This window comes from Anabrus simplex, chromosome 2, assembly GCF_040414725.1.
Source record: "Anabrus simplex isolate iqAnaSimp1 chromosome 2, ASM4041472v1, whole genome shotgun sequence".
In the NCBI taxonomy this organism is placed as follows: Eukaryota; Metazoa; Arthropoda; class Insecta; order Orthoptera; family Tettigoniidae; genus Anabrus; species Anabrus simplex.
In genome coordinates, this window is record NC_090266.1 from 716,852,299 (window position 1) to 716,869,254 (window position 16,956).

Here is a 16,956-nt window from a genome sequence, read left to right on the forward strand (position 1 = left end):
TCAGTTAATTCCGATGTGGAATTTCACATTTTAAGGCTGGTACTATGTTTTTGGTACTCAGCAAAATAGGGAGTGATAGATTCAGGGTGGAATCCATTCCATGAAGCAGATGACGAGGGTGATGCTGTTGGAAGAGGGACGACAACTATCAACTACGGAAGCAGACGACTAAAAGATCAACCTCCGGTAAGCATTACTAAGCCCTGTTATCGCAAGTCCGTGTGTGTAGTATTGAATTGTAATCTCAGTCAGTAAATTTTAATTTTGGTAAAAACTCGTTTTTACGTAATTTCATCTTTTTTTTGGATTAAAACCTTTTTCTTTGTACCTCGTTAAATAATCTACTTTTTAGTAGGTTGGTTCCCTATGTTTTTCCACATGGTATTTAATGGTTAGTATCCTTATACCTCACGACTGAGATAGTCTCATTAAATTAAGTTTAGTACTTTTTAGATCTAAATTCGGTTTCAAATTACATTTAATTTCAAAGCCTGGCGTCCAGCGTGCAATTGTTGTTAATTATCTATATCGGGTGTTTGATCCCTTACAAACTCGCCGTCAGAAAGCGGTTTCCCATGCATGCTGTACCATGCATTAAGACAGATGAAAACAGCCACACTGATATTATTCCTAAGCCGGAACGATGATATAAGCCGGAACGATGATACAAAAGAACTAAGTTGTTTTGTGTAAATGTTCGATGTTTTGTGACACGAACTCTCTTCTTTCTTCATTTGGCATGGAACAAACATTTGAATGATTAGTCTCGAAATGGCACTTTACATTAAATGTGAGGGATACAATTGTTTTCGAACATAGGCAACACATCTTTCTATCTGTCCAAATTCCCTTGTCCACTGTTCTTGAAAAATCTGGTCACTACCTTGGCTAAGTTTCTGTTCTTTTTGGCACCGAAAACATGTTTGTGATGTCCGTATACAAAATTACTAGAAAACGACACTGTTATCTCACTTGACTTTCGGACCTATCAGTGTAGCAGTGTTGCCATATTGCACATCCGGATTGAACTAGTATTTAGATTTTCGATATTTATTTCTTACAAATGAAACACTGTAAGATGTGTATTATCTGTGATAAATATTATCATGTTCATGTGGCGTGCCACCGAAATCATGTTCGCGTGTCACCTAGTAATGCGTGGCATAGGCATATTTACAGGAAGCCCACTCACACAATAAACACAATCCACCAAACTTCTCTACACCCAGGGACACAGAAGAAGACAGCTTACAATAGTATGATTTTCAGAGTTCTTAATGTTCCTTTATCCCGTAAGAATTTTAGAAAGGAAATCAACACCATTTATGCAATAGCCGAAGGTAATGGTTTCAGTAAAGCTTTTGTAAATAAAATTCTCAATAAATTTAGAAATAAACCCAAGACCACCTTAGAAAAACAATCTTCCCATAAAGAGAAGTTCACCACATTTACCTATAATAATAATAATATATCCTATTTCAAACATCTTTAAAAAGCACAAGTTAAAAGTAGCTTTCAAGACCGTTCACACCAATACAAAAATGTTTTTTAATTCTCATACTGTCAACAGCAAAAAATTTTCTAACTCTGGAATATACAAATTAAAATGCCAATCATGTCTTTCAACGTATATTGGGCAAACAGGCCACAGTTTCAATGTAAGATACTCCGAACATCTTAATGCCCTAAAGTATAATCGCTACTCAGACATAAGCGAACATTGTAGAGAGAAAAATCATAAATACACAACAATTGATCAAGATTTAAAGATCCTGCATTACGAACAGAAAGGTCCCATACTTAATATACTAGAGAATATATATATAGATATCGACCAATATAACAATCCCATCTATAACTTAAATGAAATCAATGAAAAGAAAAATATTTTACTGGAAACCTTTGTCCCGCTCATCTGCGAACAGTTCATTAATAAAAAAGTTTCACTACCGACATTCTAGAACAAGACCCGCCCTTCCATCAACACCCTCCTTCCGCGAATCACAACGTCCCTCCCTCCCTGCCCCTCCCCCTCCATTACCCCTCCCAACCACATCGACACAGATACACAGTAAGCCACACACAGTCCTAGTTGTCAATGTGACTTGAGACCGACAAGGTCATCTCCATTAGAGACGACAACTTTTAGTTACAAGTAAGTCATATGAGTTTTCTTTTCGTACATCATTTTTAACTTGTTCTTCATCCACTCATATATTCCTTTTTTCTCATTACAGATGTTATACATGTTTTATTTGTAGTATTAACGTCTCACTACACTCCTCAGCAAAGTGTTTTTATTTAACAGTCAGCAAGATCTGTTAGACGAGAGGACTTTGTACCTCAATGTGTTTTTAACTCACTAATCATGATCACTGTCACTTCACACCATTACGATTTTTAATTTGTTTGTATATTATGTAATCATTGTTTTACTACTGAAGATGGCCTTGAGATTAATCTGAAACATGTATAGACTTTGCTTCATCTAACAGATGACTTGACTTGTATTGATAGGAGGATTTTATAAATATTTTCTTTTGTAAAGTATAGGTTCGCCATCCCTGATCTAGTACATAACAAAGTATCGACGCGAAGATCCATGGTAGGCCTAGCAAGCCAGTGGTAGCGTCTTCAAATTGCTTTCAACAATCAAACGAACCTCGGATGGAGATAAAAAATAATACCGAAATTGACAGTCTTCGAGCAGATCTGGCACGTATGACGGCCAACATGGCTCCGATGAAAGACAGATATGTCCGAAGAACAATGTAAGAATTAGGACTATGAATATTTTGACTCTGACTGGAAAAACTGAAGAACTTATCGATATGATGAAGAGGAAAAAATCTATCCATATTGGGAATGAGTGAAACAAAACAGAGAAAGGCAGGTAGCAAGATTCTCAGAGATGGCTACAAATTACTACGGAGTGGACGCGAGGAAGAGGCCAGAAATGGTGTGTCTTTCCTGATAACAAAAGACATGGACACCTTTACTGAAGTATCCTATAAGAATGATAGGATCATTAAATTATCTATGCAGCTGGAGTCCATAAATTACACAGTAGTGCAGGTATAAGTACCACAGGTTGAATGTAGTGCTCAAGAGAAGGAACAATTCTGTCAAGATCTAGAAGATATAATTGATGAATAAAATGTCATCATCATTGGGGACTTAAATGCACAAGTTGGGACAGACAGACTTGGTTATGAGGAAATCATTGGACCACATGGGTTTGGGAACAGAAATGCAGAAGGCAAACAATTGCTTGATTTGTGCAGAAGAAATGGATTGATCATCAAAAATACCTTCTTCCAAAAACAAGACAGCCACAAGATAACAAGATATAGCTGGGATGGAAAACATAAGTCTCTCATAGACTATATCATCACTAACAAAGGAGGAGGAAAATATGTAACTGATGTCAAAGTTATCCCCAGTGAGGGTATGGACAGTTATCATAAATTATTGATTGTAGACCTGAATCATATGGCTAACACAACCCCGAAGGAAAGAAAAAGAAAACATAAAGTGGAGACTTGGAAATTAAAAGAATCCAAGATGAAGGAAGAATATCAAATAAGGATACAGAGACACCAACAGGTGAAATGAATACAGTAGAAGAATGGAAAATTTTTTAAAGATAATTTGGTGGGTGAAACTAAAGACCCATGTGGAGTAACAGGATCGACCGTGAAAAAAGGACACACTTTGATGGAATGAGTCAGATTGGCTATAAAAGAGAGAAATTGGCCAAAAAAGATGCTAGACAAAGAAAAGCAAAGAGATGCACAAGATCCAGGTGGCCAAGAAATGACTAAACTACAGGAACTCCACAGGGCAAAAAAACTTGCAGCTAAGAGGATAGTAAGAGAAGTGAAAGAGAAAAAATGGAATGAGTTTGTAGAAAAGTTGGAAGAGGACAGCAGAGGAAACAAGAAACTTCTTTACAGAGTAATTAAAAACAAGCAAAATAACATAGAAGACATCAAGGTAATAGAGCAGGACAATGGATCAGTAGTACGAGAGGGAGTTGGAATCAGGAGAGAATTCAAGACCTTCTTTGACAAGCTCCTGAATGAAGAGGCATCAAATGTAATTGAAAACAGAGAAGAATCTGGAAAAAGTGAAGAGACCAGTAAAAAAATACGGAGCCACCAATCGCATGGCTGGAGATAGAGAAGAGCCTTAAAAGTATGAAGAAAGGGAAAGCTGTAGGAATAGACGAGTTAAGTGTGGACATGTTGAGAGCAGGAGGAACCCCAGCAATCCAGTGGCTATACGTAGCTATAGACTCCTAAATGTAGTATGGCAGCAAAATACCATCCCAGAGGACTGGAAGAAAGGTATAATTGTACCTATATTCAAGAAAGGCAGCAGACGGAAATGTACCCACTACCGTGGCATCACTACTCTCTCATGGACTAAAAGTTCTGGAAAAAATTATAGAGGATAGATTACGAGAAATTGTAGAATCACTTTAGAAGAGGAACAATATGGCTTTAGGCCTGGAAGATCAACAACAGATCTTATATTTGCTGTCAGGATGCTAATTGAAAAACATCAGGAAAAAGAGAAGCCTTTATATCTACTGTTCCTTGACATCGAAAAGGCCTATGACAACATACCAAGGGAGTTAATTTGGCAGTGCCTGAGAAAGCTCAAAGTTTGAGACAGTCTAATTTCAAAAGTCAAGGTGCTTTACGAGAAATCCAGAAGCTGTGTACAAGTCGGTTCTGGACTGTCAGACTGGTTTGAGACAAAAAGGGGGAGCACAACAAGGTAGTATTTTGTCGCCCGTATTATTTATCATTGTAATGGATACAAACATACAAGAAGAATTTCAAAGGGGAATAATACCCTTGGTACCCAGGACGGAGGTGGGGAATGTTGAAGATGAATGGAAAGATTTAAGGAAACGCTGGTTGGATGTGCAGAAAAGGTATGTGGTAGGACATCAGGAAATGTGAAAGACAAAGAGACACACTGGTGGAATGATAGGGTAAAGATTAAATTGAAGGAAAAGAAAATGGCATGGAAAGCATGGAAAACATCTAAGACTGAAGAAAGTAGAAGAAAATATGTGGAGGCAAAGAATTTGACCAGGAAAGTAGTGGAGGAAGAAAAGAGGAAAAGCTGGACGTTACTCACACAGAAATTGAGAGATGATATGCAGGGCAGCAAGAAATTACTGTTTTAAGAAACAAAAAGAGAGACCAAGTAGACAACAGATTTGTGAAGGATGAAGACGGCATAATATTAATAAAGCCAGAAGAAATAAGGAATAGATGGAGAGAGTATTTTCAGAAGTTGCTGAACATAAGAACTGATGAGTCATTTATGGACGACCAGGAAGGGCAATTAGTTGATTGAAGAAATGGATAAAGAAATTACAATGAATGAAATTGAAATGCCACGAACCTGCTACGATGGCGTAGCAGGGGGAGAGATGATACTCCCACGTGGCGCGTCCCAGGTTGCGGATAGGGTGGATCCTAACCAGCTTGCCGGCGGACTTGAGGGAAATAAAATACCTCTCGCGGACTAAACACACTACCCCCTGCAGGTGGGGGACGCACATGTAGAACACACCCGCGGCATCCCCTGCCTGTCGTAAGAGGCGACTAAAAGGGGCGACCAAGGGATGATTGAATTAGAACCATGAAACTACTTTTGATTCGTACCATCATGCGGAGAACACCATGTGTTGCCTGTACTTGCGAGTAGTACCACTAAATTAGGAACGAAATAGGTTTGTGATTCGTAGCAGTAAAGAGGCTGGCCCGGGGGTTTCCAGTACCCGTGCGTCGTACCCATGTGAGCAACACTGCGGGTCTGGGCATAGCCTGTGTGTTGTACCGCTATATGAGCGACACCGTCGGTCCGCGTTGCCTGTGATTGGTGCCCACTATGTGAGGAACACACGGGAATACCGGCGCCTGTTATTAGTACACCTAATTGAGGAGCATCATCGGTTTTCGTTGGCTGTGGGTGGTGCCATTGTGTGAGAACACCATAGGTCTGCATTCCCTGTACGAAGTACAATACTTGTGAGCAGTACCATCTTGTGTGGAACACCGTGAGTCTTGGCTACTTTTGATTAGTACCCCAACATGACAAATACCATGGTTCTACTTTACTTGCGACATGTACCATTCTGTGGGGCCTTAGGCATAGATTTTGCACCCCTTTAGACATCAAGCATCATTGTGCTTTATAAGGGGTCCCTTGGTCAGTAATACTATTGTTTACGATCTTTTTTTGAATCTGATTCACTGTTTGTTTTTTGTTGTTGGGTTCATCTCCATCCATTCATTCTTCATGACATTTTAAATTTTATTTTTGTCATTGGATGTATTTCTACTTTTTGTTATTTCATTTCGTACCATTAGGGGCCGATGACCTCGATGTTAGGCCCCTTTAAACAATCATCATCATCATCAAAATTGAAATGGCAGTAAGAAAGATGAAGAATGGAGAAACTGCTGGAATAGATGAAATTTCAGTGGAGATGAAAAGGCAGCTGGAGCTGTAGGCCTGCAGTGGACATATCGAGTTATCAGGATTGTCTGGGAAAATAAGGAGGTCCCTGATGATTGGCAGAAAGGAATAATCATCCCAATTTTCAAGAAAGTTGATAAGAAAGTACTGAATAACTACAGGGGAATTACTCTAATATCCCATGTTGCTAAAATAATGGAGAGGATACTGGAATGTAGGATAAGGTTGAGGGTTGAGTATCAGACACAGGAAAATCAGTTTGGTTTCAGAAGTGGAAGGTCAACAATGGAGCCCATTTTCATTATGAGACAACTAATGGAAAAGCAATGGGAATACGGGAATGATATGGTGATGACATTCATTGACATTCAAAAGGCATATGACAGTGTCCCCAGGACTAAAGTTTGGGACAGTATGGCGCAAAAAGGAATTGGACAGGGATTCATAAAAATGATCGGGGCAGTGTACAGGGAATGTTGTAATTGCATGCAAACACAAGTTGCCAGGACAAGTTCATTCAAAATAACTAGTGGGCTGAGACAGGGAAGTGTTCTGTCACCAATCCTGTTTACAATAGTAATGGATGACATCATGAGAACAGCAAAAGCAGGATATGGAGGAAGTGAAATGAACATGTTATTTGCAGATGATATTGTGATTTGGGGAGAAGATGACAGGAAGGTTCAAGAACAGTTGGATGTGGTGAATGGGGAAAATTGAAGAATGTGGATTGAACATAAGTGTAGAAAAGAGTAAAACTCTTGTTATGACTAGAAGGGAGAAAGAAGGGAAACGTCAGATTAGACTTGCAGACAACCGAGCTCGATAGCTGCAGTCGCTTAAGTGTGGCCAGTATCCAGTATTCGGGAGATAGTAGGTTCGAATCCCACTGTCGGCAGCCCTGAAAATGGTTTTCCGTGGTTTCCCATTTTCACACCAGGCAAATGCTGGGGCTGTGCCTTAATTAAGGCCACGGCCGCTTCCTTCCCACTCCTAGCCCGTTCCTGTCCCATCGTCGCCGTAAGACCTATCTGTGTCGGTGCGACATAAAGCAACTAGCAAAAAAAAGACTTGCAGACAAGCCTCTGGAAGTAGTGGACACGTTTAAATACCTGGGGGAGTGAATTAATGGAGAATGTTCGACTGGATGCTGAGATTAGCAAGAGGATTCAAGCTGGAAGTTGTTTCTATCATAGTGTAAAAAACATGTTATGGGACAAAGATGTGCCAATGGAAGCAAAGGAAACAATGTACAAGATATATTACGTACCCATAACAACTTATGGAGCAGAAACTTGAATAATGACAAAGAAGGATGAGAGTCGAATACAGGCAGCTGAAATGAAGTTCTTGAGGAGTATGATACAGAAGAGTAGAAGAGACAAAATAAGGAATTAAAAAATCCGGGAAGAAATTGGAGTGGAAAAAATGAATGATAGAATAGAGAAGAGCTGACTGAGATGGTTTGGGCACATAAAGTGAATGAGTGACGAAAGAATGCCAAAAAAAGGTGATGGAAATGCAAATACAAGGAAAGAGAGGCCGTGGATGACCACGATTGAGATGGAAGGACACAATCCAACGCAGTATTATAGGAAGAAACCTGGACTGGGACGCAGTGTTGGAGGTGGAGTGATGGAAAGACTGAAGAAAGTGGAGAGGAACCATATTTGCTCCTACCCAGCTACAGCTGGATAAAGGGAAATGATGATGAATGGATACCATATTAAAGGCACTAAAAGAAAAAGGGCAACAAGACTTAAAAGCATTTGCTTTTGCAGATGGTGTAGTCATTTGGGGTAACTCAGGGAATGATGTGGAAGAGAGACTGCAGGGTTGGAGTCAGGAGTTTGAGATTTGGATTAAACATCAACAAGGCTAAAACGGTGGTGTTGAAGGTACAGAAGGGTGACAACCAGTCAGAAAACATGCTAAATGGCACTAAGCTGGACAGTGTCCCAGAATTTCAGTACTTGGGTAGCATAATGTCCAAGGATAACTTAGCTGAATATGAAGTAAACGGTCGAATCAGCAAAGCAATACATTTTTACCTCCAAGTAAGACAGCTACTATGGGATAAATAAGTGCCACTCAAAACCAAGATGACACTATATAAATCGTACTACACCCCTATCCTAACATACAGTCTGGAAACCGCTACATTAACAAAAAAGGACAACTCAAAACTCCAAGCAGCAGAAATGAAGTTCCTAGGCACAATGATCCAGAAGACCAGGAGGGATAAAATCAGGAATGAAAATGTCAGAGAAGACGTAGGACTAGAAGACTCCTTACTCCAGAAGATCCAGAAGGTAAGACTGAAGTGGTTTGGTCATGTGAAAAGAATGAGTGTCAATAGGTCTGCAAGAAAGGAGTATGGAAGAGAAATAAGGGGAAAGAGACCAGTGGACAGACCTAGAGGAAAATGGACAGACTTAATGAAGAAGGATGTAGAGAAGAGTGGTCAGGATTGGGAGCGGATTGTGAACGAAGAATGGTTTATGTACTGAACAAAATGGAAGAGGATTGTAAACCACACCTGGGAAACTGGAGTTGGTCAACGATGATGATGATGATGATGAGAGGAACAATCTTTTTAGGAAGATGACCCCATTGGCTTCCCTGTAGTCTCATTGGCTACCTTGAGATGGACCTCCTCTAGTGGCGTAATCATAAAGGGTGACATCTTTCAGAATTTTATTTCCATAGGCATTGGTTTCCTTGCGAATTCCCTCCCCAAAAGTGTCAGTAAGGAACTGACTCACGTCATATTCTGTAGCATGATCACCCAGATGCCTCCTACCTATAGTATTTACCTCCCCAACAACTGCACATGCATTGCCAATTCCAGTTGTTCGATGTGGTGAGGTTATGTACGAAGTTATCTTCATCCTCACTATCACTTTCACAAGTGGAGTCTATGTTTATTTTGCTTCTAAAGTTGGTCATCTTGTTCATGAGATGAATGCTACCACGGAGCAACATGTCGTGTAAACATCGCAAGGAGGAAGAGGAAAATATTCTGCAATTTCTTCTCGATAGTGGTGATGAAGATAACTCAGAATTATCTGATAGTAGTTTGAGCCGTGATAGTCCATTTGACCTTCTGAATCCAAGATATCTGCTATATCTTGCTGGAATCATACAAGTTGTACTTCAGTGGAGTAACCTTTCCTAAACGCAAACTGCCTTCTGTCGTACCAGTTATTAATTTTGCACCGGACGAGTTGGCCATGTGGTTAAGGGCGTGCAGCTGTGAGCTTGCATCCGGGAGATAGTGGGTTCGAACTCCACTGTCAGCAGCCCTGATGTTTTATCTGTGGTGTCCCATTTTTACATTCGGCAAATGCTGGGGCTCTACCATAACAAAGGCCACAGCTGGTTCCTTTCCACTCCTAGTCTTTTCCTATCCCATCGTCACTGTGAGACCTATCTGTGCCTGTGCAACGTAAAGCAATTTATGAAAAACTGTCCAGTGTCACGAATTGACGAGTCAGTGGAATGTACAAAGGGGTGTAGATGTTGGTCTACCAGTGCTGAAGTGGGTTCCATGGAAGAACCTTGGCTGGGAATGTTAGGATGTCCTGGATTGTTGGCTTTATGGATTTTGGGAGTATGTGGCTTGTTTAGGATGAGGAGACTAATGGATATTAGTTTTGTTGTCTGTAGAATTTGATGTAGATGGTTAGGTTATGTGTGTCTGACGTTAGTCTATTCTCCTGAGGCACTGTGCTTGTCATGATTATCCAATAGCTGTGGAAGATCACTGCATGCTCTACAGTGGATAGTATTGCCTTCCATGCATTATACTCTGTTCATGTGTGGCACTGTGAATTGTGGGGTTGTGAATGTTTGTTTTACTTCGGTGATAAAATGTCACATCCTTCAGTACCAATTATCATGCCCCTGTCCAACTCCGTTAGTTCAAAGTCATCCTGCCATGAGCAGCATAGCATATTTGCACCAGTGCTATGCAAAGTTCAGTGGAGATGCTAGAGTGCATTCGCTGGATGTCAGATGATGTTTCCCAGGTGCCATCTGACATGGTCCATATTCCATGACTTTCATTCTGAGTGTAAAGTTAACACGAGTGCCAACTTCTTTCCTGTTGAGATGGAAGAAGATAGATGATGTGGATGTGATGATTCAAAGAGACTGGAGAGTACTGACATGTACAAGTGCAACATTGGTAATCTGTAACATGTTATCCAATGCCTTTTGGAACGCTTTCTGCAGTTTACTCACCTACTTGTCACCCTATTAAAGGGTTACTCTTATAAACTGTCAAATGGCTGCCAAGCTGCTGTGGTGCATTGTTCAATGTGACTGGATAGAAACATGACAGAATGTTGTTTTCTGATGAATTACACTTTTGTTAAAGCAAATGTGATGGGGACTGACTGTGACCTGCTGAGTAGCTTCATCAGAATTGTATTCCTCCAGGACATCATCTCTACTGTTTATCTGCACCACTATTGTCAATGCTCATTGTCATTGATGTCCCCTATACCATCAGGACTTTTGTTCTCGCAGGCCAACCCTCAAGCCATATTTCAGAAAGATAATGCCAAGCTACAATCTCATTTCTGCCATAACCTGCTAGATTTCCCAGCTTTTGCACATTGAAAATGTTTGAGATATGATCAAATTATGGGTGCTGAACAACAACCGTTTGCCAGCGAATGGTATTGAACTTTGTACATTTGTGAGTTATGTCAGGACTGTTTTAACTTGCTTGATTCAGTGTGCAGACAAGTACGGTGGGTGGTACAAATCTGGGCTTAGACACATTCTTTAATTTATTTATTTATTTATTTATTTATTTATTTTGCATGTCTTTTGTGCATGTCATTGAAATGTTAGTAAATTATGAATTGCATAAGAAATTCCTCTGAAAATCAGATTACTGTCATTGCTCCCTCATGTATTTATTACTTTCGTAAACTGCAGTGTATATTTACTGTTGTACCCTTGTATTTGGGCTTTCTTATCTATATCTTGTACTTGTAGCTTTCCAATTGTGAAATATGCTTTGATCTTCTTTGCAGCAAAATAATCAACCATTCTTGCCCAGACACAATTGATGAACGTGCAATTAACAAGAAAAATTTGACTCTTTATACTAAACATGAAAATTTAACACTTGCCCTAAATTCCTCTCAAGCTATCGGTTGCAATATCGTCAACATAGATGCTCACGATCTAGCTAAAGGAAAACCTCATCTAGTATTGGGGCTTCTGTGGCAGATAATCAGGGTAAGTAATTTTAAGGTTCTATCTACTGAACAAATTCCTGCCTAGCATTACCATCAAATTAAATAATAGAGGGATTTTCAACATAATAATTTACTATGTGTTAAGAATTTTAAATTTTTTAAAAAATGAATCAGTTGAGGGGTATCGTTTTGAGTGAGTTGGTCGTGCAGTTAGGAGTGCGCAGCTATGAGCTTGCATTTAGGAGATAGTGGCTTTGAACCCTACTGTTGGCAGAACTGAAAATGGTTTTCCTTGGTTTCCCATTTTCACACCATGCAAATGCTGGGACTGTACCTTAATTAAAGCCTCAGGGGCTTCCTTCCCACAACTAGCCCTTTCCTACCCCATCGTCACCATAAGACCTATCTGAAAAATGAAATGGCATATTGCTTTTAGTGCCGGGAGTGTCCGAGGACAAGTTCGGCTTGCCAGATGCAGGTCTTTTGATTTGAAGCCCGTAGGCGACCTGCGTGTCGTGATGAGGATGAAATGATGATGAAGATGACATATACACCCAGCCCCCGTGCCAGCGAAATTAACCAATTAAGGTAAAAATTCCCGACCCTGCCGGGAATCAAACCCGGGTCTCCTGTGACCAAAGGCCAGTATGCTAACCATTTAGCCACAGAGCCGGACAGACCTATCTGTGTCAGTGCAACATACAGCCTATTACAAGTAACAACTCTCATTATTGTTCCGTATTGAAGATGACGTTAGGCACACATTTAAATTTTCAATCTTGACCAACCTACAATCAACAATCAGTTCAAATCTCCACTTGTTGTTGACGACACATCCTGTCAACAGATGCGGTACGTCAAGAACATGATTTGATATAGGGGTCACATAAAACCTGGTATGTAATCCTCTTTACCAAAAAGAAGATCCATTTTAGTTTTGCACATTTTTCAAATTAGATTAGGAACAAAAAACTTAAGACGGGTAACATAAGTTAATACAGTTAAGAGTTCATTAATGTTTGTATATATTGTATATATTGGTATGTTTATATTGGTTAAAAAGGTCCCAAACCTTGACCTAAAGGTTGTATACAGGCTGAAGATGCCCAAAATAATGGGTGAAACATGTACCTGACCTAAATAAGTCTACATAAATTCATGTAGATAATAACCACATTAAACGTGGAAAGTATTGAATAGGTGGTTTTTTATTAAATTATCCTTGATATCTATGCCTATACAGCCTATTGCCAAAAAATTCATCGTAGCTGTTAATGTGAGTTGAAGACCTTTCAAAAGGACATGCAGAAGTTTATCTCCACAATACTATGTGAATTTGAAGCCTGAATTTTCAATAGAAGCTGATTTTTTTCAGAATTGTGTCTTTAACTAATTGATTGTGCTGGCTTACAACTATTTTACACTGTGGCCTGCTGATAACCAAAAATTTTGCTGATTTTTGCAAATAATATAGGTTTTAGTTAATTCTGTATTTAAGATTTTAAGCGCTGAACTTAATATTTAAAGCGCTGTTTGCTAAACGTTTTAAAATGGGTTAATGCCTCAAAACCATGTTTTGCCATAGTCTGTTGCTGCTTTCATTATGTATTTGCCTGTGTTATTGCCACAGTGGTATGGAGGTACATGAAGCACAGTATGTCCAGCAAGCTCACTAATTCTGTCAGTATGGTAACCTTCATTCTTATGTTTCACAGTTTGAATTGAACGCATGAATTTTGCTTTTATCCAGCTGTCCTCAAAGTACACTCCCTTCTCTCTTAGGAATTTCTGCACATCAATATTCTTGGAACATAACGTAGGGATCCTTCAAGTTTGACAGTGATAATTGGCATTGTCCATCACAATCACACTATTCGGCTGAAGTTTCGGCAATAGTTCTTTAAACTAGGCTTCAAACTTCGGACTGTCCAGTGCGATTACTCGTCAAGGCAATCGCTGAAGACAAGCTCCTTCGTACTTGAAAAAGGCCTTACTTGTTTGAAGAATGATATGCTACCCCTTCTCGGCAATGTGATCTCCGAACCCATGTAGTAATTCACATCCAGAAAGTCCAGAGAGTTATTTTGTGTGCCTCCTGATGATAACCTCCGCTGGACTTGCTGGCTCTGAATACAAGTCCCGCTCTGTCAATGAAACCGTTCTCGTTTCCACAATGTACTGTGATTACACGACCCCCTTTACCACCACTTGGGGCTTTCAACCCAGTACTGACACCACTAATGAAAACCTGGCGTTTGATTTAAATCGTAATGTCGTGCCATACCTTAGATGGTGTATGTCCAGCGTTACACCCAGTTTTGTCAAGGTAATAAACCGTGCGCTTGTATATTTTAAATATAAGATCTCGTGTCAATGTCACTTTATATGTCTTTGTAAACTCCCTATGGCTGATGATGGCAATCACTTTGCCGAAACTGGTACCATGAAATAAATGACTATGTGGTGATTTAAGAATCTCTCGCATAATTTAGTATTGAATAGGTGGATCCTTATATTCCATTTCATTATTTTGTGACCTTAGGTAGTTGTGACGCCATTGCATTAACTCTACTTGTTCCAGCAAAGCTGAAGCTCTATTCCGCCGCTTAAAGATAAATCCTAAGGCTGTCATCAACCTCCGAATTGTACTCACTGATATCAGGTAACTCGGAGTCACTTCGCTGCAATTGTCACTTCCCTGACAGTTGAAAGTTTGTTCTTAAGAAAAAAACTATCGGCTTTCCTTCGAACACCAATTAAAATAAAATCTGAATATTGTGACATGCGAAATCTCTTCCTTTTTGATGCTGGTCGACCTTTCGCTGGAGACTTGGATTCCCATGGAGTTTAAATTCCGTGTTAACCATGTAAACACTGTGCGTGGAAATGCTGGTCAACTGTGTGGCCTTTTTTACCACTTCTTCCACAGTCCGCAGCAGATTCTCAACTCATAAGCTACTGTAAACGTTCGGAACAATTTTTTAATTTTCCCCCACTTTGATCAGTTTTTTGCTATTTGCTTTACGTCGCACCGACACATATGTCTTATGGCGACGATGGTATGGGAAAGGCCTAGGAAGTGAAAGGAAGCAGCCGTGGCCTTAATTAAGGTACAGGCATTTGCCTGGTGTGAAAATGGGTAACCACGGTAAACCATCTTCAGGGCTGCTGACAGTGGGGCTCGAACCCACGATCTCCCAATTACTGGATACTGGCCACACTTAAGCGACTGCAGCTATCGAGCTCGGTTATCAGCTTTTAGAGCATTTCACTGGCAACTCAAGCGTCACAGCATCACACACGCTATTGACAGCTGGCAGCAGTTATGAATATTATTGCAACTAGTATTGCCAACAGTTTTCTTGGATCAATCTTCAGTGTCGTAAAAATTATGTGAATTAATCGTGAATGGAATGAACTCGAACAAAGCTTTATAAGTACACAATGCAATAAGATATCAAGCTCATGTTAATTATATGTTTTGCTACATACACCACTGAGAGCAATAACTATTCACAACCATCTACATATGAAATACAAGTATTGATAATGAATCTGAATAACGTACAAGTTGTGAAATATTTTTACAGGGAAAATTTTTTTAATTGGTCAAGTCAGTTCACCAGAATATCTAACTAAACTGAGGGAAGCTCCTGACTTCAGAAACAGAAGTCTTCAGAAGTCTGGCTAACATCAAAGGGACCACGTAGGTCTTGAGTTGACTCGAGTATAATAGCACTGTTATATTATTCTTCAGTTGTCGACCTAGCTATTGTGTGTTACCATCTGGAGTGGTGAGATGCTCAAGATCATAATTTGCTACATTAAAGAGAGTATTGTTAATGGTTTATTTCATTAGTTTTAACACAGACATACATTAATTGGCAAGTCTTTAAAGGTGATATTGCGCTTTTGTATTTAAAGTTTATTGTTTTTATTTTTTCTGTTTTGTCTGTTCTCTTTTTGTGTTTTATTCTATTGAACTTCCATTCTGTTTTATTCAATGTATATTAATATTTTATGTAGAAGCATGCTATGTAACCCAATGCTGTTGTTAAACCATTATTAAATTGATAGAAAAGTACAGTTTGGATGAAATGGTTCCGATGTACATTGTTAGGTGAATTGCATGGGAGTTGTATGCCCTTTAGTGGAAACATGTTGGAGACAATGCTAACACAATAGAAGAACAGACATTTTGGTGTGGCAGTGATATGACTAACAAAATGAATACTGCAATATTCCTAGAGGGTGGCTCTGCCATGAACTGTGCAATTTATTCTCTGTTTTTGCCAGGGAGAATTACTTCTTTGTGCACCTGTAGTTTGAAGGGTGCAATTAATGTATTGTTAAGATAAGAGCTTTATAGTTCTCACATTTGTTTTATTTTATGCTCTGAAGGTTTATTGAACTGCTATATATATTAATGGGTTTTTAAAATGTCAGTATGTTCATTTCTCTTTGTACAAGTTAGTACTGTACTGGAAACAGTTATTCTTTCCAAGAAGATTTAATTTTTGAAAAAGTATAATATTACTTTTTTCTTCTTTTTCATTTTTTCAAATGAAATGATGAGAAAATCATAATGAGTGTATATTGCAACAGTTATTTAAGTTTTCCATAATTAAGAATGTGAATAAGAACTTTCAGATTGTGGCTGGTCTCCCTTTTTAGATTCTGAATATTTTTTTTGTTTTCCCCCTATGCAGATAGGTCTCTTCAATCAGATAACGTTGGAGAACTGTCCTGGTTTAACGACACTGCTAATGGATGGAGAACACATCGAAGACCTTATGAAACTCTCCCCTGAAGCAATTCTGTTGCGTTGGGTAAATCACCATTTAGAGCGAGCTGGAGTAGCTAGGTATGTAAAGAAACAATACTAGGTTAGTTGTTGGGAATACCGTATATACGTGAGTAATCTGCTCCAACGAATAAAACTCGCACCTTAATTTCTTTAATTTTTTACGATATTTGAAGCCATCTCTTATCAGTTTCGACTCGCTTCATTTACTGTATAATCCCGAATACCACCCGCACTTTTTTCCCCAAAATATTGGTTCTAAATCTTGGGTGCGGGTCGTATTCAAGCCGTTCATTCTTGTAAATATTTACTACGTTTACGTGGAGTATTGAAATAGATTTGAATATGGTTACCGTACTCAATATACCACGTGTAAATGGGCATGCAAGTCTTATTGTGTTTTAGTTGTGTTCTAGAAAACAAGATTGAGTT

General features: G+C 39.2%; 1 protein-coding gene across 1 annotated transcript in view; it reads left to right on the plus strand.

Moving 5' to 3' along the window:
• The window catches only part of Fim (plastin-2 Fim), a 241,543-nt gene that overhangs the window by 43,494 nt on the left and 181,093 nt on the right, over positions 1 to 16,956 (plus strand). Inside the window, exons 4-5 of the mRNA XM_067141346.2 lie at positions 11,553 to 11,760; positions 16,430 to 16,584. Coding sequence (XP_066997447.1) covers positions 11,553 to 11,760; positions 16,430 to 16,584 — 363 coding nt within the window. The remainder of the gene's footprint in view (positions 1 to 11,552; positions 11,761 to 16,429; positions 16,585 to 16,956) is intronic.